This window comes from Giraffa tippelskirchi, chromosome 11 (genome assembly GCF_054371585.1).
Source record: "Giraffa tippelskirchi isolate mGirTip1 chromosome 11, T2T-mGirTip1v1.2.pri, whole genome shotgun sequence".
Classification (NCBI taxonomy): Eukaryota; Metazoa; Chordata; class Mammalia; order Artiodactyla; family Giraffidae; genus Giraffa; species Giraffa tippelskirchi.
The window spans coordinates 117,222,869-117,249,025 of record NC_137285.1 but is presented as its reverse complement, the minus strand read 5'-3'; the positions used below and the strand labels follow the sequence as shown (position 1 = coordinate 117,249,025).

The window sequence follows — 26,157 nt, the reverse complement described above, 5'->3', positions numbered from 1 at the left end:
CTTTGAGGTGATAGGGAGCCAGGTAGAGTTTAAAGAGGGGAAGTGAAAACAGTAGGATTTTGTCACTGATCTTGATTTAAGGGAGTGGGACATGGTTTGTCATCCTGGCATGGGTGAATGGTGTTGTTCACAACTTAAATCCATAATTGGAGGAGAAGCCATTTGAAAGGTAGAGATGATTCATTCATATTTGGATATGTTGAGTTTGAGAGAGCACTGTAGGATACCCAGGCTTTCCAGAAGATAAGAGACATCAGTTCTAATTCAGTATTACTGCCTCACAGTTTTTTTTTAATCTGTTACTATTTTATTTACATTTTTTTTAAATAAATTTATTTATTTTAGTTGGGGGCTAATTACTTTACAATATTGTAATAGTTTTTGCCATACATTGACATGAATCAGCCATAGGTTTACATGTGTTCCCCTTCCTGGTACTTTCATGTCATGCGCACATCCATTCATCCTGCACTCATTCATCAGAAAAAGAAAAGGTTATTGGACAGCAGGTGTCTTGTGATCCCTTTCATGCCAGTGTTGTGTGTGTGTAGAGCTTTTTGGAGGGATGAGCGCAGTATTTTTACCATTTTTGTATACAAAGCTATGTGTTTCAGAATTTAATAAGCTTTTCTGGGCCAGTCTAGGAGTTCACCATTGTTTACAACACTGTCAGAATTCTAATGAGAAGCGGCAGCATTACTTTCAAATAATTGGCTTATGTGGAAAATTTATAAATCGGTGACTAACTTGTACATACTTTGAGATGATTATTTAGTGCTTGCATATTGGTTCAGCAAAATTAGTATTCTCATATATTGAAATCCAACAGAGTAAACAGATCACATCAGTTAGTTTGTGTACGATAGTGTCTGTGTGCAGTTTGCTTTTGTTCTTTATAAAATACGCTGTTAAGGGTTCCAGTTCTTGATTACTTTATTCTAAGTTAGCATAGAATCAGTGGCATTTTATCCATACCCTTCTCCTTGATGGTGTCAAGATTCTTTAAAGATACACTTGGAACTATAAAAGAATATTTCCTAAATTGACCTTTTAATTTAGTTATTTAGTGTAAATAACATAGATACATACTTAAGTTTAAAAGTTTTTTTGTTTTTTGCTATGCAATAATACTTTTAAAATTCTTTTTATAGATTGAATACCTGCTTAAGAAACTTACAGAAGCTATGGGAGTAAGTTGGCAACAAGAACAATTTGAAAATTATAAAATCAACTTTGATGACAGTAAAGATGGCCTTTCTGTGTGGGAACTGATTGAGCTTGTTGGAAACGGACAGTTCAGCAGAGGCATGGATCGACAGACTGTGTCCATGGCAATTAACGAGGTCTTCAATGAACTAATATTAGATGTGCTGAAACAGGTAAGCATCCTGTAACACTGTTTCTCCTCACCTTTAGAATTTGACATGTTTGAAATAAAACATTTTTATCACAAAGATGAGCCTAAGTCACTTATATTTTTACACTAATTTAGAACAAGAATAAAATATCTTATTTTCCCAGCCTTGTGTTAGGCTTACATTGTAAATAATTACAGTTAAACACTGGGAAGTTACTATTTTGAAAGAACTGTTTAAATGATCACATTTCTGAGCATAGTACTTTCGTGTCATATGTAGATCGATACTCATTCATCTGAAAGATCCCGTGGCGTACTGTTCAGTGAAAACAGGTTGTAGAACAGCAAGTGTCTTGCAATTCCTTTCATGCAAAGTGATACGTGTGTGTAGAGCTGTCTGGAGGGATGGGGGCCAAAATGTTAGAAGTGATCACTGCTGGATTGTGGGATTTCTGTGGATTTTATTTTATTCTTTTTCTTTTCTTTTTATTGAACTTACTACTATAATGTTTATATATGTTAACCTGTCTATATGATATATATAATTTTTATGAAATCAGAAAAACACCCTTACTTTTGGAGAAAAGTGCCTTTATGTAATAAAGTTGTGTTTATCATATTAGGTTATAAAGTTTGTATTCTCAGTACCTGCATAGCATCTGATAATATTTATGGTATACATATGCTGATATACATAGTCTGTTTAATAAACTTAATGCTTAGTAAATAGAATTTATATATTTTGACGGGATCTTTCAGACGTCTTACATTATTATATTGAATAATAACTCTTACTGGTTGGTCCTTGTTTTGCTTTCTAAGATAATGGTGTTGTTTTTATTCTTTTCTTCAGATGTAGCCTATCAATAAACTTTAACTGAGGCTTAATTTGTGTAGGGTTTTGGTGCTGTAAGAGGTTAGGAAACATGGCCTCTGAAGAGGATTTCCAGGCCCATTAGGATGGGAGAATATAGAACTGCAGATGAACTGCAGCATGAGATAGCTTTGGTTTATATGTCAAGAGCTAGCAAACTGAACGAGTAATGTGATTAGAACTTAGTATAATGATCACATGATACAGCCAAAATGTTATTATATATTTGATGATGTGTATAGTCTGCCACAGGCTATCAGCACCTACAGATTTACTATGTAAAATGTTAGCTATTCTTGAACAATCCTGAAGTGTTTTGGCCTGTAGTAATGTGTAGTCTTGCTGAAATAAAATTTTGGATCACACATCTTTGAGGCTGACATATGGGAAGAAAATACAAGCCTAGTAAGTGTGAGCCTGAAAGCTGTACTTAGAAGCCAGGATCCTAACTACTGGTCCAGTTCATTTTCTGCTCCTTTGGAGCAGATTTCATCCTCCAGAATTCTGAGAGGTCAGGTAGAGAGGTACACTGGTACCAGAGGGTGATTGTCTGAGAAGGCATGCTTGGCCAGGTTTACTGACACCTTTTAGCATTTTCAATAATGGAGGTCTAGATTTACTGAGAATCACAGTTAGGGTGTGTGTGTGTGTGTGTGTGTGTTAAAAGGAAGAGATACCAGCTCTTATAAGTAAAAGCACCAGCATTTATATCAGATTTAATCTTACCTAGGGTTACATGATTAAAAAAGGCCATAGACGAAAAAACTGGACTGAACGCTGGTTTGTATTAAAACCCAACATAATTTCTTATTATGTGAGCGAGGATCTGAAAGATAAGAAAGGAGACATTCTCTTGGATGAGAACTGCTGTGTGGAGGTAAGAGTCAATGGGTACCTCTTTCCAGTGCTGCCGCCTGCTGTTCAAGTAGTTTATCTTCCTTATTCTACACTCTAGAGCCTTAAAAATAATCTTAAAATTCACATTTCTAAAATAATATAGGCATACAGTAACCATAGTTTCTTAACCAAAAAATTACAGATACCTGACAAAATTTGTTTGTAATGTGAATTTATTTTCTGTCTTGCATTCAAGAATAAAGTGTAGGGATTAAATCTCATTTATTTGTATATTTAAGGAATCATTTCTTGAGTAAAATGGAGTCATAAATAAGAAAACAAAGCCAAAAAAATCAGTAAGACAGTGTTTGAAATCATGAGTATATCTGAGAACCTGGGCCATTTTTGAGTGTAATAAATAAAACGAACATGTCTTTGAGTAATTGGTATGACTTTCAGGACACTTTATCACTGCTAATTCTGTAAATGGGTGAAGTCCTCAAGAACATAATGTTTTATATTTTTAATTTGTATCTGAATTATTACCACACCTTTATTTGTTGAAGAACATTTAAAATACCTAAGGTCTCGTTCATAAATGATAATGTGTCTTGATGGATGAAATGGTATGTATTAATATTAAGGGTGTGAAGTGCCCAGTAAGGGGTCTTCTTAGATTCAGCTAAACATGGAGACTCACAGGATTATGATAGACCATGCCAGTCTACTTATAAGAATATAGAACAAGAAGCACAGCTTGCTAGCAGCAGTACCCCCAGTACATCTGCAGGGTGTAGGAATCACCCTGGGTGTCTCTACCTACTGGAACAGTTCCATGGGCATATTTTCCAGGATTCCTGTGCGAGATGTGTTCAGGTATAAGGTGCAATGTACATGGGTCGCTGTGCTCAGGAAAGGCCATAGCATGGCCCATCAAGTGGTGTTGGTTCTCCCAGTCTAGATGTCATATGCTAATCTGGGGTGATTTTTACCATAAGTATTGTTGCCTAGAGGGAAGCATAAATAAATCAGTAACATTCATTTATAGGTACTTCTTGTATAAGTAATTAAGTTTGAATTAAATACTTGAAAGTAAAATTTAAAAGACTAATTTTGCTTTCTTAGTCCTTGCCTGACAAAGATGGAAAGAAATGCCTTTTTCTCATAAAATGTTTTGATAAGACCTTTGAAATCAGTGCTTCAGATAAGAAGAAGAAACAAGAGTGGATTCAGGGTAAGATGATTTTTATTACTTGTCATGATATAACTTGAGAGCACTTTCTGTTTTTGAGAGTCCCTTAGACAGCAGGGAGATCACACCAGTCAGTCCTAAAGGAAATCAACCCTGAATATTCACTGGAAGGACTGATGCTGAAGCTGAAGCTCCAATACTTTGGCCACCTGATTCGAAGAACTGACTCTCTGGAAAAGACCCTGATGCTGGGAAAGATTGAAGGCGGGAAGAGAAGGGGACGACAGAGGGAGGATGAGATGGTTGGATGGCATCACTGACTCAATGGACATGAGTTTGAGCAAACTCTGGGAGACAGTGAAGGACAGGGATACCTGGTATACTGCAGTCCATGGGGTCTCAAAGAGTTGGACACAACTGAGCGACTGAACAACAACAGAGATACTCGGCATTGTCCCCATTGCCTATTGTTGTTTCTGTGTGAAGCACAGTAGCTAAAAGAAAAACAAACTGAGAGGAGTTCCCAAAATTTTCATCAATTTCATTTGCCTGATGAACTTGTGGGAAAAGTACAAACTGGATCTTTTTGGTTTTATTTATTTACTCTTACTATTTAAAGAATATGGAATTTCCTCTTTTAAGGACCATGAAGAATTTTAAACTGGCCATTTTGAGTATTTAGAAATATGTAAAACAAAAGAGGAATTGTGCAATAGGTTTTGAATACTTCAAGTAATTTTCAAGATCTGTTACTTTCACAGGAAATCACTAGTTTCAGGTATCTCGAGAATGAAAACGTCTGATTTAATAACTTTTAAACTAAAATATCACTCCAGAATTAGTAAAGATTAAAGTGAGATTTTTCTCTTTAATCATGAAAAGGGATTCTGAATGTTATATTCTTGAATCTAGGTAAAATTGTTTGTTGAGAATTGTGGTCATGTTGATGTAGCTTCAGAGTTTGAGGCAAGTGTACCTGGGTCTGGATCCTCTCCTGGGTCACTAGGAATTCTGGAGCAGCTTTCTTCTCTGGAATGGGGCTAATGATAGTACCTACCTCTCAGAGTTGTTGTGAGGGTTAATAATTAGATAGTGAAGATATAGTTGCACATTTTAAAAATGACACACCGTTGCAGAAATGTTTGTGATAGATTTATACACAAATGTCCATTAATCAGGGAGTGGTTGAATAGATGATGGCACAGCTGCGCACTGGAGGACTAATCAATACTGCGCAGTGTGTACTGATCTGAAAAGCTCTCCAGGGTGAAGGAAGAGGACAGACTCAGGCTCTGAAGAGTGTGACGCCACCACTGTGTCAGTGGAAGGTGGAAAATGTGTATATACGTTTATTTGTATATGCTTTTAAAGTATTTCAGGAAAGATGCACAGAAACAGTTGGTGTTAGTTGGTAGTGGAATGAAGAGCTCAGTGCTTGGGAATAGGAGTATGAGGGAGATTTCATCTATGTCGTTTCAGGCTTTTGAATTTGAACAGTGTGAAAGTACTGGCTATTTATTTATTTTTGATTTTATTTTTAATTGGAAGATAATTGCTTTACAATGTTGCTTTGGTTTCTTCTGTGCAACAATGTGAATCAGCTATACGTACACATATATCCCTTCTTTCTTGAGCCTCCCTCCCACCCCCACCCCCCTATACTAGCTATTTAGATAATGGAAACAATCAGGAAAGAAATCAGATTTCATACAAATTAGATAATGCATGTAAAGAGTGTATGTGTGTGTATATATATACACATATATTTATATATAGCAAATATTCAATACATGGTATTGGCTGTTATCACCTCGAGAAGGAAGTATATAGGGAGATGGTTTCATAAGGCATAGATGAGCGGCAGACTACCTACCGTTCAGTTGCTCAGTCGTGTCTGACTCTTTGCAACTCCATGGACTGCATCACGCCAGGCCTTCCTGTCCATCACCAACTCCTGGAGCTTGCTCAAATTCATGTCCATTGAGTTGGTGATGCCATTAACCATCTCATCTTTTGTCGTCCCCTTCTCCTCCTGCCTTCAGCCTTTCCCAGCATCAGGGTCTTGTCCAATGAGTCAGTTCTTCGCATCAGATGGCCAAAGTGTATTGGAGCTTCAGCATCAGTCCTTCCAATGAATATTCAGGACTGATTTCCATTAGGACTGACTACCTACAGCAGGTAGCAAATCAGATACCAGCAATTTTGAATCTCAGCCCTTGCGATGTCTTATTCTTACTTGGCCTTTGGGGAAGTAAAAGGAAGGGAGTTGCAAGTGTTGGGAGTTCCTCAAATGCATGTGATGTTCCCAAATCAAGTCTGTTTAAGCACAGATAGGCAGTTATGGGACTCTGGAGCTGGAAGGGACTTTAGAGATCATCTCTCTCTGGTTAGAGATGAGAAACCCGTGTGTAAGTGGTTCTGTGACTGGCTCACAGTCACACCCTGCTCCGTGGCAGGATCAGAATTATCCTGGGTTTCTGATTTTCTTCCCACTATGCCATTCAGGTTAGGCTCACAGAGAATAAAGGGTATTTCCCGTCTTTTCTTTCATGCCTTTCACAGCCATCCATTCTACCATCCATCTCCTGAAGCTGGGCAGCCCCCCACCACACAAAGAAGCCCGCCAGCGTCGCAAAGAACTGCGGAAGAAGCTGCTGGCAGAGCAGGAGGAGCTGGAGCGACAGATGAAGGAGCTCCAGGTAGCGAACGAAAACAAACAGCAGGAGCTGGAGGCCGTGAGGAAGGTGAGAGTGGACGCTGGGCTGGGGGCGGTCTCCTGATTCTTTGTAAGAGCCTCTGTAACCTTGCTCATGAGCTTCAGTTCTACCAGGACTAGGTTAACGTGACTGTAGGGAGATTATTTGGTGAACTGCGCTTCCAGGAAGTGTATCTAGACCACTGAGTGAGACACTGTTTTCCCAGCCCTTGAGGGTATGAGGGTCTGAGGACAGCAGGGCTATTTCATTGACCAGAAAAGAACATTTGTAAGAACAGTGAGCACAGTTGAATTCGTTCAGAGAAAGATGAGAAGTTTCTCCTGAGGATGTCAGGGTCACTTTTGTTGAACTGGATAGGATCCATTGCTTTTTCAGGTTTTCCCCCTTAGCTCCCATCTTCATTCATGAGGATCTTGGAAGACACTTAGTGTTAGAATTGTGGGTTTTACTTATTGTTTGGAGTCAAAGATACAGTCTGGACACCACCACCACCACCACCCCGCCGCCAACTCCCTCTTCAGATGCCAGTCCCAAGTCCAGGTTGTTACCTGTGCTTCTGAGCAACTGGCTATAAGTCAGGGGTTCCCACAACCTCCTCTCCTTGTGCTGGGCTGTGCTTAGTCACTCAGTCGCATCTGACTCTTTGTGACCCCATGCTCTGTAGCCTGCCAGTCTCCACTGTCCATGGGGATTCTGCAGGTAAGAATACTGTAGTGGGTTTCCATACCTGCTTCCGGGGGATCTTCCCAGCCCAGGGATCGAACCCAGGTCTCCTGCTTTGTAGGTGGATTCTTTACCAGCTGAGCTACCAGGGAAATGCACCCCCCCCCAAATTAGGTTTGGTTAATTTGCTAGAACAGCTTACATAAGTCGGAGAAATGTTTTCCCTACTAGTCACTGGTTTCTTATAAAAGACTGTAACTCAGGAATAGACAGATGCATAGGGCAACATGTGGGGAAAGGGCACGGAGCTTCCATGCCCTCTCTAGGCGTATCACTCTCCCCAAATCTTCACATGTTTACTAACCTGGAATCTCTTCGAACCCTGTGCTTTTGGGTTGTTATGGAAGATTCATTACACAGGCATGATTGATTATGTCATTGGACATTGGTGGTTGACTCAACCTCCAGCCCCTCTCCCTTCCTCAGAGGTCAGAGGGTGAGACTGAAAGTTCCAACCCTCTAATCACATGGTAGGTTTCACTGGTAACCAGCCCCTATCCATATGTGTTTTCTTAAAGTCACATGATTATCACTCTCAACACTTAGGAAATTCCAAGACTTTGGGGAGATCTGTGCCAGAAACTGGGACGAAGACCAAATATATGTATTTCTTACTATAAATCGCAGTATCATGGTATAGGTTTATGAGTTTTTACAGGTGCCTAGATTCTTGAAACCATCACAGACAGAATATAGAACAATGCCAATGCCCCAGAGAATTCCCTCATGCTGCCCCTTGTATTCAGACTCTCTCCTTACCCCTGGCCTCTGGAAACCACTGATCTGTTTTCTGTTCCTATATTCTTGTCTTTCCAGATTATCATATAAACAGAATCATAGAGTATGTACGTTTTCAGTATGTGGGTTCTTTCATTTAGCATCATGCATTTGAGATTCATCCATCTGGGATCCTTTTAAACTCTTCGACTTTTAACTCAATCTCCAGGAGCATGTAGGTCCCTGTTCTGTGCTACGTGAAGGCATACCCAGAGTTGGTCAGACCTCAGCTGACCTCCACCACTTTTCCACATCCTTGTTCTACCGAATCATTAAAGCAACTGATTTGGGGTTTGATGGGTAAATATTGGAAAGCAGTTGTTATGGATCCTTTAGTAATTGTTAAATTTCTTTTCTTGCCAAAAAAGAAAATTCTCCAGTTTTTCACTGAAGCATTTTTAGAAAAATACTACTTTAGATGAATATTTGAATCACCTGGAATGAAATTACATTTTGTGAGACTTGATACAAGGCCTCATTTAATTCAGAAGGAGGAATAAGAAATCGTGGTAGGTTGTTTTTTTGTGTGTTTTCTTTTTGGCTACACTGTGCAGCTTGTGGGATTTTAGTTCCTTGACCAAGGATTGAGCCTGGGCCCTTGGCAGTGAGAGTGTGGGGTCCTAACCACTGGACTGCCAGGAAGTTCCCTGGTATTATTTTTTAATAAATTAACAGATTTCTTTAAAGTGTTACTCAAGTAATTTTGGAGAAGGCAGTGGCACCCCACTCCAGTACTCTTGCCTGGAAACTCCCAGGGACGGAGGAGCCTGGTAGGCTGCCATCCATGGGGTCGCACAGAGTCGGACACGACTGAAGCGAGTTAGCAAGTAATTTTATTAAAAGACTTAATTTTTTTTAGAGACGTTCTAGGTTCACAGTAAAACTAAGAGGAAGGTGCACAGATTTCATACCTACCTCCAGTGTCAATATATGCATATCCTTCCCCAGAATCAACATCCCCAACCAGAGTGGTACATTTATTTCAATTGATGAGTCTACACTGACTCCTAGTCACCTAAAGTCCGTAGTTTACCTTAGTGTCCACTCTTGGTGGTATGTGTTCTGTGGGTTCAGACAAATGTATAATGACATGTATATACATTATAATACCATTCAGAGTATTTTTTCACTGTATATTGCCTTAAAAATCCTTTGTGTTCCACCTACTTATCCCCCCCACACCCCAGCACATAATTTTTATTTTTACTTTTGTTTCTTTTAAAAAGTATAATCATTTGTATAAGTAATAAAATCATATGGTTCAAAATTTTTAAAATATAAAAAGGGATTCAGTGAAAAAATTTCCTCCTACTCTTTCTTCCCTCTGCTTGGTTCCTATGCCTTGCCTAAGACAAATATTATTTTCATTTCCTATGTATCTTTCTAGATTCATGTAATGTATAGTCAAGAGGATATGAAGATACATTCTTATTTACCCATTTTTAAACACAAAAAGTACATACACGATTCTGCATCTAGTTTATATATATATATATATATTTTTTTTCTGTGTCAGTGTAGTATAAAGAGCTTTCTCATAGCTATATAATATTCTATTATATGACTATATCATTACTTATTTAACCAGTTCCTCCTGTTGATGAACTTTTGGGTGGTTTTAGACTTTTGTTTTAATAAGCAGTGCTGCAGGGAATTATTTTGGACTATTTCATTTTATAAATGTTCATACATGTCTAAAGGGCTTCCCTGGTGGCTCAGACAGTAAAAAATCTGCTTGCTGTGCAGGAGACCTGGCTTCAATCTTTGGGTCAGAAAGATCTCCTGGAGAAAGGACTAGCTACCCACTCCAGTATTGCCTGGAGAATTCCATGGACAGAGGAGCCTGGCGAGCTATAGTCCATGGGATTGCAGAGAGTCAGACACGATTGAGTGACTAACACTTACTTATACATGTCCAATATATCTGTAGAATGAATTCTTAGAGGTGGGATTGCTGGGTCAGAGTGTATATACGTCTATAATTATGACATACAGGCTGATGGAACAGCCACCATGTCGAATACTGCTGTTCAATGTGTCAGACAAAAAAGTGTTCTAGAATTTGCCAGTTAACTACTCCAGCCCAGAAATACCACACTTCACTTCTATTTATTTACAGTATTTTGGTCAGAACTAGTCACGTGTTTCTGAAGTTGGTTGTCAGTCTTACTGGTGTTTCCTTGTGTAAGATGAGTCATTTTTCTCTTGTCACTTTCAGTATTTTCTGTCGTTGGTTTTTTCCACAGTTTTACTATGATATATATGTGTGCATGATATGATGTAGTGTTAAACTCTTCGTATTTATCTTACTTTCTTGGATGGGTGGATTAATATTTTCCATCAAATTGGGAAAGTTTTCAGTCATTATTTCTTCCAACATTTTTCTACTCCTCTCTCTTTTTTCCTCTCCTTCAGATATTCCCATTTTGTGAATGATGGTGTATTTAATGGTGTCTCACATTTAATGGGTGTCTCACATTTCTCTGAGGCTATTTTCTGTTGTGTTCTTCAGATTGGATAATTCCTATCAGTCTATCTTTGATACATTCTTCTTGTATGAGTGAGACCCTCTAGTGAATTTTTTAGTTCAGTTATTGTAGTTTTCAACTGCAAAATTTCCGTTTGATTCTTTTTATAATTTCTGTCTCTTTATTGATGTTGTCTGTTTGAGGGGATGTCATCATATCATCTATAGTTTCCTTAAACAAGGTTTCCTTAGTTCTTTGAACATATAATAACTTCTTTGAAGTCTTTGCTAAATCCAGAGTCTGGGCTCCTTCAAAGGTAGTTGCTATTGCTTGCTTTTTTCCAGTGTATCAATCACACTCTTTCTTTACATATCTCGTAATTTTTTGTTGAAAACTTAATGTTTTAGATGATATTTGTAAGCAACTCTCGATGTGGCTTCCGCCCTTCCTCCAAGGACTTATTGTTGTTTGCTCATTTATTTGCATGGAGACTTGGCTGGACTATTTCAGTGAAGTCCATTTTCTTCATGATATGGAGCCTCTGACTGTCTGTGCTCTGTCAAGGCACAACCTTGGGTATGGGTAGTGTCCTGGGGTAACCAAGGTGTCAACAGAGCCTTTTTTTTCTGTATTATTTTTTTTTAAAGGTTATGCTCCATTTGTAGTTATTACAAAATATTGACTATCTTCCCCCATGTTGTATGATACATCCTTGAGCCTTATCTTAAACCCAGTAGTTTGTATCTCCCACTCCTCCCACCTGTATCTAGCCCCTCCCCTTCTCTCCTCACTGGTAACCACTAGTTTATTCTCTATATCTGTGAGTCTGCTTCTTTTTTGTTATATTCACTAGTTTGTTGTATGTTTTTGATTCTACCTGTGAGTGATATCATACAGTATTTGTCTTTTTCTGTCTGACTTACTTCACTTAGCATAACACCCTCCAAGTCCATACACGTTGCTGCAAATGGCAAAATTTTGTTATTTTTTATGGCTTAGTAATATTCCATTGTATATTTGTAACACTGCATCTTTATTCATTCATCTGTTGATAAGACACTTAGATAGCTTCCATATCTTGACAATAATAAACAATGCTGCTATGAACATTGGGGTGCATATATCTTCAAATTAGTGTTTTTGTCTTGAAACTCCTGCCTTGTCACCCAGGAGTGGAATTGCTGGGTCATGTGGTAGTTTTGTTTTTAGTTTTTTTGAGAACGCTCCATAACGTTTTCCACAGTGGCTGTACCAATTTACATTCCCACCAACAGTGTATAGAGTTTGGCTTTTTTTTTTTTTTCCTAAATCTTTTATTTAGTGAGTTATTATTTTTGGCTGCACTGGGTCTTTGTTGCTGTGTAAAGCCTTTTCTCTAATTGTGATGTGTGGCCTCTCATTGTGGTGGCTTCTCTTGTTGCGTAACACAAGCTCTAGGCACAAGGGCTCAGTGGCTGTGACACACGGACTTAGTTGCCCTGCGGCATGTGGGATCTTCCTGGACCAGGGATTGAACCTATGTCCTCTACATTGGCAGGTAAATTCCTAACCATTGGACCACCAGGGAAGTCCTGTTTGGTTTTTTTTAATGTTAAGTTGTATGAGCTGTTTATATATGTTGGATATTAGTCCCCTTATTGGTCATATTATTTGCAAATATTTTCTCCCATTCAGTAGGTTGTCTTTTCATTTTCTTGATGGTTTGCTTTGCTGCGCATAAGCTTTAAAGTTTAATTAGGTCCCATTTGTTTTTGCTTGTATTTCTTTTCCTTTAGAAGACAGATTTAAAAAATATTGCTGTAATTTATGTCAAAGAGTGTTCTGCCTGTGTTTTCCTGTAGTTTTATAGTATCTGGTCTCACAGTTAGGTCTTTAATCCATTTTGAGTGTATTTTTGTATGTGGCAGGAGGGTTCCGTCTCCACCTCTGATCTCTGTTAAGTTGGTGTCATGTTCTCAGGTGTTCACCTCACAGGTTCCTCTGTTGTTGTCCACAGTGCCCTGGGGCCTAACTTGCCCCACGGTCTGGTATTTTAATTCTGGCCCACATTTGATCTTTGAGGCCTGACTTTGAAACTTGTTCCTAATACCTGGGGGCTCTTTGCTGTCTCCCCCCGTTTCCCCTGTCAGACTTCTAGCTGGCTTGTGATTTAGTTTGTTGATCTTGTTGACTGAAAAAAGCACACAGCCTAAAAGTTGAGATTGCTGTTTTATCTGGTGCCGTTGCTGAGGACTCTGGCCTGGGAGAAAGCTTCTCAGCTACAAGGAGCTGTTTCAAAGAGATAAGTGGAGAGCCAGGATTTATAGGAGTTTTTGTTGGAAACAAAACAAAACAAAACCGTATAGTTAGTGCTTATCACAAAAAAACAGATATTTCAAGTTAATGATTTTAGTGCTTTTCTGTATATAGGAAGATGCAGAGTTTAGCTCATTAAAATGATTCCGTAGGTGTGCATTTTAACTCTCTAGGGCCAGTGTCCTGTTTCTCTCCACTCTGAGTTTCCCTGATGGGTCATTGCTGGGACGGCTGCAGGGGCTGATGGCTTGATAGCGGACAACATCCTTTGTTTATTGGAATGGCAGACAACTTTTTTTTTTTTTTCGATCTGCATCCTCCTGTGAGATACCTTATCCTTAGACGGGAAACTGAGAGGGAGCCTTGTGTTCTTGGTTCCATGGCCATGGGGTAGAGCCTCCTCCTACTGCCAAGGCAAGGGTGGGGTGGAAAAGAGGCCGTGCTGTGGTTCAGATGCCATAGACTTTCACAGTTCTTGCTGAGATCTAGTTGATTTTCTTGGATAAATGTTCTCTGTTTGCTGTATGCTGTTAGCATAAATCCCAGAGACTTTAAATGATTGCTTTCGGTTTTTCCCTTGTTTCGCTAGAGAACCACCCTTTGGGAAGTTGGGCTTCCCTGGTGACTCAGACAGTAAAGAGTCTGCCTGCAGTGCAGGAGACCCAGGTTCCATCCTGGATTGGGAAGATCCCCTGGAGAAGGGAATGGCTACCCACTCCAGTATGCTTGCTTGGAGAATTCCATGGACAGAGGAGCCTACAGTTCATGGGGTTGCAAAGAGTCGGACATGACTGAGCGACTAACATAACAACAACAAAGTTTTAAGGAATAATGTTAAGATGACAAAACTGCATACGGTGAGCTCAAGAAATAGATTTGAACCTCACAGATGCATTTGCAAGTGAATTTAATGATGACACTAAAATTTTCTTTGCGAAATGTTACAACTTACTAGGAATCATTCATTTATCCAATTTGTTTTGCATGTTGACTGGGAAAGTTGTTGGAATGGAATTCCAGTGGACATACAAGGCTTATTCTGTCTTTATTGAACATTGAGAATGACTGACTCACCCTATAATGTTTAAATGTGACCCTTTCTCTCCAAATGCACTTCCACTGTAACGTTCCCTGCTCTTCTGTGGATGGGTTTTTGGGTAGAAACTGGAAGAAGCAGCATCTCGGGCAGCGGAAGAAGAAAAGAAGCGCCTTCAGACTCAAGTGGAGCTCCAGGCCAGGTTCAGCACGGAGCTGGAGCGGGAGAAGCTTGTAAGTACCGCACTCCCAGGGTGCTGCTGCTTTAACTTGAAGAGCCCGCCCTGGTCACATCCTGGTCAGCAGAGGGACAGAGGCCAGGCTGTGTGGGTGGAGGGACAGGAGCCGGCCTGGCTTGGTGGAGGGTGAAGACCTCGGAGGCTAGAGTGAGATCATCTTGCCAGCTGTCTCTGCCGCTGACTCACGGTGGGCTGGCTGCTGGGGAGGTTTTGTGTTTGTTATTAACTCATTATCAGTGTATTGAGCACTCTCTGTGTGGCAGGTATCATGCCAAGGATGTAAAGGTGAACCTTGCTCTCAAGACCTCCAATAGAAATTTAAGGAATGGGGTGATAAGTGCTGCGGGGAGGGGGCTCCTTGTCCTGGTTTGCCTGGGATAGTCTCCACCAGCCTGGTATAATTATTGCTAGATCCCTTTCATCCTTCAGTCTTGGCTTGGAAAATAAATAACTATGGAAAAAGTAAGCGCAGGTTCCATGACATTTCCCCTCTGTAATGAGCAGAGTGGGGGTTCTGAAGTCATGAGAGTATGTGAATGCTGGTCTGTCACTCTTGGCAGCTCTGACTCATCGTAGGGGTTCTTATCCCCATGGGCCAGTTGCTTCAGCAGTGAGCTGGTTAACTGGAACACAGGTCTCCTCACATTGGGTTACAGTGTGTGGGAGAGGGCTGGGCCCAGGGCCTACTAAATAGGTGCTGTGACATTTCCTTCAGCAACTTTCTGTTGCTTAGACTTGAAGTGGATGTGTGTGTGTTGTGAAAGGAAGGCACCCGAGATCTGAGGGGGTGCTGCACCACAGCCAGACCTGGGTTCATGTCCTCTGCTCTTGCTTATGAGTATTAGTTTCTCTTCTTCAAGTTAGGGGGACGTCACATGATCTCTCATGACCTCTATGAGGATGAAGTAAGCTAATGCAAGTGAAAATATAAACTGCAGAGACATATGCTAATATGTTTGATATTACATTTTTGATGTCCTTGTCTTAACTTTTAAGGAGAGATTCAAGGCTCTTTAAGCCAGAATGGAGAAACCGTGAATGTGTTAGAATGCTAATTAGATGCTTGAGGGTCCCCCAGGTCTGGAGGTGCCCTAGGGAGGGAGAAAGTAGAGCATGCTAGGCAGCCAGGTAAGTGCAGGAGACCATCTTTCCTTTCCCCCTTATTTTAACCCGTTGGCTGTTCTGAGTGGGAAAAGGTTCATTCCTTTTAGATGCTGTTGGTAAAGAGGTTGTGGCTTTATGATAGAAAGGAATTTAAAGAGAAATTATACAGGGAAGTATTTTTTTCTTGAGTTTGAAACGCAGTGTGAAAGGGATGAGAAATATACCAGGGAAGGAGAACAGCGTTTGGGTGTAGTTTGTGTGCCTAGACTCTTAAACTGTGGTCTTGGGGATCGCTGTGGTCCTCTTCTTCCTCCATCATCAAGGGGTGAAGGACAGGGCCCTGCCCACCCTGAATGGCTGTGGCTGTGGCCTCGCTCAGGATGGTGTTGGAGCAAGAGGCTTTCCCGAGGGCGAAATCAGCCTGGTTTAAACATGACCTTTATACCCTCAGATCAGGCAGCAGATGGAAGAAGAGGTTGCCCAGAAATCCTCTGAACTGGAACAGTATTTGCAGCGGGTCCGGGAGCTGGAAGACATGTACCTAAAGCTGCAGGAGGCTCTCGAGGATGAGAGACAGGCCCGGCAAGATGAAGAGACTGTGCGGAAGCTACAGGCCAGGTACGGCTCGACTCATCCTCTGAGCTTTGTGTGCTTGGCTTGGGCTCACACACTTTCTAGGAAGCACTGACTCTGCTGGAGAGGGAAGAGTCTCTGCCAGATGGGAGGGACCCTAGAGGCTTGCTGGCTGGATTCTTTACTCCCAATCTCCCCTGGGAAACCCTTGCTTCTGTGGCTAATGACAGGCCATGTATCTATTTCAGAGTAGTCAGATGGATGTGTTTGGTGCGGTTCCCTTAGTCAGATTCTAGAATGTCCGTGGAGCCAGCATCATCAGCCCTAATGAGAATCTGGTTTTTTCCATATGTTCCAGACCTGAGAAGGCCCTCATGTGGAGGCAGTGGCCTGTTAGGCAAGAGCTGCAGCCACTTTGGGGGATAATGAGGAACTGAGCAGTTTCCATTTGGTCTTTCAGGATTGGTGACATTCCTTAAATCTTAGTTTTAGAAGTTCTTAAAACATTTTTTTTTTCCCCTTAGACCTTTTAAAGTCAGGTTTACTATGTATGATCATCGTGATCTCAGATGAGAACTCTCACTTTTGACTTTGGTAGCAGTAGGAAGGATGAAGTAGAATGAAGACCCCAAAGAACAAATGTCAGCTGCCCTCTCCCAGTTTCTAACTTGCTTCCCCATTAGCTCTCTTTGAGATGTCACATCAGGGGATGCAGCACTAACCACTGTTTCCCTGTAGCAGCAGCTGGTTAGTGTGGGCACACCTCACGCTATTGTAGGAGCAGTTGTGGGATGAACTGGGATAGGTTTTTCATGGCTGCCATCTACACACGGAGCTGCAAGAGATGTTTGTTTTAATCTTCAGGTAGGAAGAGAGAAAGAAAGGTTTCTTTGTTACGTACGTTGCCAAAAATTAGGTGTTGAAAATTTTGATTCTCTTAAGGAAAAATTATCTTCTAATAGAAGATTGAATGTTTGGCACATTGCTTGGCACTTATGGGTCCCACAAGTGCGTGTTCATCATGGTATTAGCCAGGGTCTAGGGACCTTCACCCACTTGCCTTTGGGGAGTGGCAATGGCACGGTCCAATTGTGATGTTAACACACCATCCACTGCATGGGAAGCTTTGGTCCCATGTGACTTCCAAAGAGAGACATTCTAAGGGACGTTAGATATTTTTGACCCTCATCATTTGTGGTGTGTTGAGTTTATAGATTGCCCTTGTGTAGAGAATTCACAGATGAGATATGCAATATATATTTACTTCTCTGAAGCTGTGAGGGAGATTAATTACGACATGGCAGGGATCAGATCATAAAGGTAACCAGGTAACTCTAGAAATTTATTGAAGTATTAGTTATTTCATGTTTATAGAATGATGTTTTGAATAAGACAGTTTTGGATAATTAATGGCAGTAATTTTTAATCAATAGTAAGTATCAGAATCATTTATATAAAGCTTTGAAAAATGCACATGTAGGGACTGTTCCAGATTTACCATATCAAAATATCTGTGGATAGAAGCCCGGGTGTGAGTATTTTATTTAAAAAGTTCTGGCTAGGGAATTCCCTGGGTTTCCGTGGTGGCTCAGTGATAAAAAATCTGCCTGCCAAAGCAAGAGATGCAAATTTGATCCCTGGTCCAGGAAGATTCACCTGGAGAAAGAAATGGCAATGCACTCCACTATTCTTGCCTGGAGAACCCCGTGGACAGAGGAGCCTGGCGGGCTATAGTCCCTGGAGTCACAAAGAGTCAGACACGACTTACTGACTGAACAACAAGGGAATTTCCTGGTGATCCAGTGGTTAGGGCTCTGCACTTCCACTGCACAAGTTTGATCCTTGGTCAGGGAACTAAGATCTTGCATGTCTCATGGCATGGACAAAAAAAGAAAAAACTCTAATTATTTTGTACACTCTAATCTCAGTAAACTTCCAGATGTTCAAACTGGTTTTAGAAAAGGCAGAGGAACCAGAGATCAAATTGCCAATATCCGCTGGATCATCGAAAAAGCAAGAGAGTTCCAGAAAAACATCTATTTCTGCTTTATTGACTATGCCAAAGCCTTTGACTGTGTGGATCACAATAAACTGTGGAAAATTCTGAAAGAGATGGGAATACCAGACCATCTGACCTGTCTCTTGAGAAACCTGTATGCAGGTCAGGAAGCAACAGTTAGAACTGGACATGGAACAACAGACTGGTTCCAAATAGGAAAAGGAGTACGTCAAGGCTGTATATTGTCACCCTGCTTATTTAACTTCTATGCAGAGTACATCATGAGAAACGCTGGGCTGGAAGAAACACAAGCTGGAATCAAGATTGCCAGGAGAAATATCAATAACCTCAGATATGCAGATGACACCACCCTTATGGCAGAAAGTGAAGAAGAACTAAAGAGCCTCTTGATGAAAGTGAAAGAGGAGAGTGGAAAAGTTGGCTTAAAGCTCAACGTTCAGAAAACTAAGATCATGGCATCTGGTCCCATCACTTCATGGGAAATGGATGGGGAAACAGTGGAAACAGTGTCAGACTTTATTTTTTGGGGCTCCAGAATCACTGCTGATGGTGATTGCAGCCATGAAATTAAAAGACGCTTACTCCTTAGAAGGAAGGTTATGGCCAACCTATAGCATATTTAAAAGCAGAGACATTACTTTGCCAACAAAAGTCCGTCTAGTCAAGGCTATGGTTTTTCCAGTGGTCATGTATGGATGTGAGAGTTGGACGGTGAAGAAAGCTGAGCGCCGAAGAATTGATGCTTTTGAACTGTGGTGTTGGAGAAGACTCTTGAGAGTCCCTTGGACTGCAAGGAGATCCAACCAGTCCATCCTAAAGGAGATCAATCCTGGGTGTTCATTGGAAGGTCTGATGTTGAAGCTGAAGCTCCAATACTTTGGCCACCTCATGCGAAGGGTTGACTCATTGGAAAAGACCCTAATGCTGGGTGGGATTGGGGGCAGGAGGAGAAGGGGACGACAGAGGATGAGAGATGGTTGGATGGCATCACCGACTCGATGAACATGGGTTTGGGTAGACTCCGGGAGTTGGTGATGGACAGAGAGGCCTGGCGTGCTGCAATTCATGGGGTCGCGAAGAGTCGCACACGACCGAGTGACTGAACTGAATCTCAGTAAATGGAAAAATGGTTTCAACTCGGTTAATGCAAATATAACTGCTACATACAGCTCTGTACCAATAAGCTGAAATTACTACACAAAAACTAACTGCTTTTTCTTGGTGTTTAAAGGCCATTTTAGGCATTTTACTATTCTGTTTTTGGAACTTGACATGGACAGACTTGCGCCCTCTAGCGGTCATTTTTTTAAAGTGCGGCGAGTCCGTATCTTTTCCAAACTCACAAGAGGCTGGGCCTGATTCAGAGGGACATTTTGTCAGACTGACAAAAGGGCCTTTCTCCTTGCTCCCACTCTTCAGGATAGGCCTTTGTGGGTAAAAGGTCAAAGGAAATCATCATGGAGTTTGGATAGAAACGTTTAAGTCTAGCACTAATGAACTGAAAAGCTGAAAAAACTTCAATTTTAATGGAAAAACAAAAAACCTGAAACTAGAAGACCCAAATGGCTCTCAAGTCAAAGTTCTTGTATTTAAACGATTCGCGATTAAAAAGTATCCCTGGGTAAAGTTAAGACACTGACAGAGGAGGAACCATCCACTGGAAGGAACATTTGGCATCTCATTGTTCAAGAGTGACTTGCTGTTGCTTAGAACAAGGACAGAGGTTAACTAAAAAGCCCTCCGTATACACCCTACAGCTAAGATTATGTTTCATAACTGAGCACACACGCACTTCAGTGAACTGTAACGTAATCTTAGCTGAGGGTGTATCTAGAGGGCATTTTAGTTAACCTCTGTCCTTGCTCTAAGCAATAGCAAGTCACTCTTGAAACAGTTGGCATCTCATTGTTCTTCCAGTGGATGGTCCCTCCTCTGTCAGTGTCTTAAGTTTCCCCAGGGATACTTTTAATCGAGAATCGAATCGTTTAAATACAAGAACTTTGACTTGAACCATCTGGGTCTTCTTGTTTTGGGTTTTTTGTTTTTCCATGAAAATTGAAGTGTTGTTGTTGTTGTTTTAATGTGTAATCCTTAAGGTTATCTAGCCTCTTCTGAGTGGAACTCGGAAGGAAACTGTTCATTTACCATTTGGACAGCTCAATTATTGGAAACTTCTTGAGACTGAGCCATAGTCTGTCCCATTATAACTTCCACTCACTAAATTTTTATGTTTGTAAGGCCTGGGAGCACACTTTGGTCAGGTCTGTATTCCCAGCAACTAGTGCATTGTCTGGCACATGGTAAGTACCCACGGAATCTCTTTTGATTGAGTGGATCCAAGTTCTCCTCTTGGGGCCATATGGAATAACAGTCCACACAATAATAGATAGCCCTGGACTGAGGATCTGGGTTTGGTTCCAGCCATTGTACTGTCTAGCTGTGTAATTTTTAGAAAAGTTACTTCACTACTTTCAGCCTTCAGTTCCTTATCTATAATAAGCTCATAGGGTTGTTGTGAAGGCTGAAGAGGGTGGTGCTTGCAAAGAGCAATGTCTGGATTTGGTAGTCATCGGAGTTTGTTGGTTTCTGTTCCTTTATATCTCATGCGCAGATAGAGAAGAAATGTAATGTATAGAATTGTCAAAATAAGCATTCAAACAAGATATTGACAGACTGGAATGCTGGTTTTAGAGCAAGAAGATAATTTAAAGTATCAACAGAACAAGTACAGGATCCAGGAGACTTGGCTTAAAAGCAATTCATTTGAAAAGGTTCAGGGCTTTACTTCTCTGATATAATTGATTGCCAAAAACCTCATATCCTCTCAGGCAGTATTCATGAGCATCAGAGCAAATGAGCTAATAGTCCCATCGTAGCAATATGAGCTGACATTTATTCAATACTTATGATGCGGTAGGCACTGTTCTAAGAACCTTACCTGCATTATCACATTTAATAGATCAGCAAACCTTTGATGGTGGGAGTAGTTCCTAGTGGGCTTCCCAGATGGCGCTGGTGGTATAGAATCTGCCTGCCAGTGCAAGAGATGCAAGAGATTTGGGTTCAATTCCTGGGTTGAGAAGATCCCCTGGAGTAGGAAATGGCAACCAACTCCAGTATTCTTGCCTGGAAAACCCATGTACAGGGGAGCCTGGCAGCCTGCAGTCCATGGGGTTGCAAAGAGTCAGACACGACTGAGCATACACACACACGTACACACACACATGTAGTTCCTATTCCTTTTTTCATAAATGAAGGAATTGAGGTACAGAGAGGTTCGTCTTTAGTCAGGAGTCCTGTTTGCAAACCAGAAAAACCAACTTGGGTTAGCTAAAGCCATCAAAGTGTTTTTTGGAAGGTTCTTGAGAAATTCACCAATTCCTCACAAAGGCAGGTGGCCAGGCCCTGAACACAGTCAGGAACCAAGGGAGGCTGAGCAGACCAACAAGGCCATGGGACAAGCCCAGTGAGGATGTCACGGATGCAGACGTTGGCACCATGGGTTTGTCAGTCAGTTGTCCCTATTGCTTCTGCCATCACTCAACACTACATGTTGCTGCCACCAGCAAGATAAACTCTCCACTGTCTCTGCTCTTGTGAGTCAGTGGTTTCATGAAGTTCTGAGAATGCCAGCTGCTTAGCCAAGCCCAGCTCTGGCTCCCACTGCACTCCAGCTTCCCGGGGCAGAAGGGCAGGGGCTGTGGCTTCTGTATTGGGAGATGGACCCCATTTCCCATCAAGACATCCCTGGACACGTGAAGGGGGTTCAGTGCTGAGCAGCCTCACCTCCTGCAATGTCCCTTGCCCTCCAGACTTTGACCACCAGGATGAAGAAACAGGGGACCTTCCAGTCTCGTTCACTGGTGTATCTCCCATGTCTAGGAAAGCACATGGACGGTGTATAGTACACACTCTAGTCAGCCCCTGGTGGCAGGGTAGTGTTCACTGCGATGTCGCATCCAAGAGACAACTCAGAGGCAGCACACTGGCTCTTTGTGGAACCCGGGGGAGGAGATAGGAGAGCGCATCCTAGTTGAGAAAGAACTTTTAAGGATCAAGGCTGCCCAGAAATAAACTGACCCGGATTGTGAAGCAGTGGACCATCACACACAGTTGGAGACCACCCTGTAGGATGTCGTTGAGGGAATTCTTACAGTGGTGCAGGATTGGGGTGGTCAGATAGCGGCTGTAGAGTCTGTCACTTGACTTCTGCTGCTATTGGCTTTAGACGTGCAAACGCTCTTACACAGCAGTAACTGGCCTGCTGTGAGGTTTGTTGCCGTAATTCTGACGATCAAGCCGGTAGACATGCGTCCTGTCCTGGGCTGGCGTCTAACCACATTGTCTACACTTGGGGTACAAGTTAGTTTATTTATTAGATACCTGCTTACCTGGGATATCCTCCGATAGGTAACCTGTTATTAAGAGATAACATTTTAAAGTCACGCGGGCCTGGGTTGAAATCCATTGCTTACCTGTGTGTCATACTTTTGAGCCCTTTGACTTCATCTGTAGGGACAGTAACACCTTGCAGAATTGTGGGGGGGTCACAGGAACGAAGGTGAGGAGCCTGACGTGTAGTGCTTGGTCAGTGAATGGTGTCTGCTTCCTCTACCTTATGTCACCTCCTCTTCTTTTGCCTTTGTTGGTGTGTCAGCTTTTCCCTTGGTAATAGGTTTCTGCTAGATAAAAAAGTATTTTAATGTTGTAGCAACCACGCAGATTTCAAAACTCAGCCCTGCCACTTGCCTGTCAGGTGAATGACCTAGTCCAGGTCACTTACCCTTTGTGCCTCACTTTCTTCATCTCTGAACTGAATAGTAATGGTACGTAAGCCTATTGTGAGGATCAGTTGAAAAAATACACTTCTTTCTTGGCCCATTAAGCCTTCAGTACATGTTATTTTTAATTTTTTTTTTTTCATAAAAGGCTGAAACAGAGCTTGGAGCAGACCCGTGGGTCACCTTACCCACAAACCTGGGCCTCTCTGGCTCCTGATTTCCTTCTTGTGAGACTAGAGGTGGTTAGATGGCCTCCAGGCTCCTCTGAGGCTCTCCTGTGTTTTGTCATCTTCTGGGTCGGGTGTGGTCACCCTGAGCTCTCCGTGTTGCAGGCTGCTGGAGGAAGAGTCGTCCAAGAGGGCCGAGCTGGAGAAGTGGCATCTAGAGCAGCAGCAGGCCATTCAGACCACGGAAGCAGAGAAGCAGGAGCTGGAGAACCAGCGTGTCATCAAAGAGCAGGCCCTCCAGGAAGCCTTGGAGCAGCTGCAGCAGCTCGAGCTCGAGCGGAAACAGGCGCTTGAGCAGTACGAGGTCATTACGCCCATCCCTGCAAATACGTGCATTTAAATTCTTAAACGTTTAAAACCAAGAGAATATTTGCTCTGCCATAAAAAGCTGTGTGAGAATGTTGCTTAGCTGTAAGTAAGAGTTTTCACAGGTGATGAGGTATAACAGTTGGAATTCAATCGGGAGACTGAAACCACACAGTAATTTGAACAGGGAAGGTTTAATATAATCAGCTATTAACTACAACAGGGGATTACCTACTAAGCAGCCAAAAAAAACTCTAAGAATACAGGAAGGGCAGACACAGGAAGCAGCCACTGCCCCCTCCCCACCCCGGCTGAGACAGAGCACTCAGGGAAGGAACACACACTCTTAGCTCTATAAGCCCAGTGCTGGGATTCAGTCTTCCTTGGAGAGGACATGGGCTTGGCCCCTGGATGATAGGAAAGCCCAACAAGGCACTGTGACAGGGAAGCTACCCTCTGGGGCACTGATGGCAGCTGCCCACAGGGGAGTTGCCACTGAAACCCGCTAGAATGAACACTGTGGGTGTCCCACGTGCCATAGGAGCTGCTGAGATGAGCACAGTGGAGCCTGGAGGCAAAGCCCCCACCTCTTCCAGTGTCCTGCCAGCTCCTGCACTGACGAAGCTTAAGTGGGGCCCACTGGCGAGGGTCACAGGCAGGGCAGCGAAGGATGGATTTGGAGTCGAGAGGCAGTAAGGCGTCACTGGCACAGGAGTATCTTATACATCATCTATAATTAGTGTGAATTAGGTCCTCAGGGGACCTCGGGCAGGTTACTTAACTGCTCTGAATCCTAGTCTCCACCTGTGTACCATGGGGGTAATAATAGTCCTTGTTTCTGTGGCTGGGATGACTTAATGAGATAATCCACAAGCATGGAGCAAGTGCCCAATCATTGTTATTTGGCTCTTAAACTGCCTGTGTGTTTGCAGAGTCTAAAATCTGCTCTTGTTCCAGGGAGTTAAAAAGAAGCTAGAGATGGCAGCTAAGACGACCAAGAGCTGGAAGGACAAAGTGGCCCATCATGAAGGACTAATTCGATTGATAGAACCAGGTAACACACTTTCTGAAGTAATCAGATATTTAGTCAGTTTTTCTGTTTTATTTGTGTACTTGAATTGTGCCAAAAAAAAAAAAACTTTCTTAGCCCAAATATATAGGAACCCAGCTCTTTGCAATAAATTTTTCTTGAATTTGTTTTGTCCTCTGATAGATGAGAAGGCCTATTTAATTCCCTTTGTATACATTTTCTGATGGTTTTGCCTCCTATGACCTTTATGGATATTCCTCAGAGGAGAAAATAAAGTAGAAGAATGTACTCTCTTGTCTGTAGAAAAATGATAATGTTAATTGAAGAATATAAGACCTTGTATGTTTGATGCATGTTTGTCTCTTAGGTTCAAAAAACCCTCACCTGATCACTAACTGGGGCCCGGCAGCTTTCACCCAGGCAGAACTTGAGGAACGACAGAAGAGCTGGAAAGAAAAGAAGACCACAGAGTGAGCCATAGTTATGTCAGCTGTGTAGGTTGCAAGCATAGCTGCAAAACTTTATGCTAAAGACAGAAGGACCTGGCTTTTCTGCTTCTAACTTCCAGCACCTCCTATGGGGTCAGTATACTAAAGAAGCCTTCTTATTTATCTGCCAATAAGGAAGGGCTTACCTGAAAAGAAAAAAAAAAAAAAAGTCAACATTGTCAGGCTCTTTATTTACTCTTTCTTTGAAAACCTCAGCTTCTGAAAATTCCCTTCAGCTCAGATTCTTGTCGGAGGAGGCGGGGCACAGACAGCCCAGTGGCGTGTGACCGGGAGCAGGGAGGCGCTCGGGTCACTGGGTATCGGAACCTCTGTGGGCTTGGGCTGCTGTTTTTCCAGCAGCGTATTTCCTCCTCCGAGTTCTTGTTTCTAAACTAAGTGGGCCACTCTGCTTGCCATGGTCCGCGGTGGACGTGGACCGCCTCTGACCACGGCTACTCATCTGGAAAAGGCACTCCTCCCGTACACGGTCCTCACCTTCTCCCGTACACGGTCCTCGCTCGGACTGAGGGGTTGCCATTCGTGTCTTTGGTTGTGCAGGTTTAATGCCACGTGAGCGACTGGCCTCTGGCTCCAGAGGCACTGTCTCAAGGGGGCAGAAGTCCTTTAAATCATGCTTTGGCTGAGATAGATACTTAAAAATCAAAGATAGCACAGAGATGAACCAAGTGAATCCCATTCAGAATGATGTTTTGATACTAACTGAATTCTTCCTAATATTTACAATGGTTTCAACCATGCACGTGCTGGCAGACCCCTTGGTTTTACTTTTGTAGTTACTGTACAGAACATCTCTGGTGTGTGTGAATGCTTGTCCTAATCAGACCTTTGCCTTAATAAACAGTGATATGATCGTTCCTAGAAATTATACATGAAAAAAGTTTTTAAAATGTATTTTTGTGATGTGCTATGTTGAGAGGCAACAAAATATTTATAATTTTCATTCTTACCTAAATATTGTACAATGTAATATGCTGAACTTTCTTAATTTTTTGGCTAATTTTCTAAGATATGTTAAAAATGTTTTGTATGGTTCTTGTTTGTTTGTTTTAGTCAAATGGAGTCAGTAAGAAAATAAAAAAATACTGGAAGAGCA

General features: G+C 41.9%; 1 protein-coding gene across 2 annotated transcripts in view; it reads left to right on the top strand.

The window, feature by feature from the left end:
• The window catches only part of SWAP70 (switching B cell complex subunit SWAP70), a 76,729-nt gene extending 50,572 nt beyond the window's left edge, over positions 1-26,157 (top strand). For both annotated transcript variants that reach the window (XM_081540690.1, XM_081540689.1), the window contains 9 exons: positions 1,152-1,379; positions 2,962-3,108; positions 4,194-4,302; positions 6,823-7,004; positions 14,402-14,509; positions 16,070-16,236; positions 23,325-23,523; positions 24,483-24,579; positions 24,923-26,157. In XM_081540690.1, the coding sequence (XP_081396816.1) occupies positions 1,152-1,379; positions 2,962-3,108; positions 4,194-4,302; positions 6,823-7,004; positions 14,402-14,509; positions 16,070-16,236; positions 23,325-23,523; positions 24,483-24,579; positions 24,923-25,029 (1,344 nt within the window). In that variant the 3' untranslated portion in view covers positions 25,030-26,157. The remainder of the gene's footprint in view (positions 1-1,151; positions 1,380-2,961; positions 3,109-4,193; positions 4,303-6,822; positions 7,005-14,401; positions 14,510-16,069; positions 16,237-23,324; positions 23,524-24,482; positions 24,580-24,922) is intronic.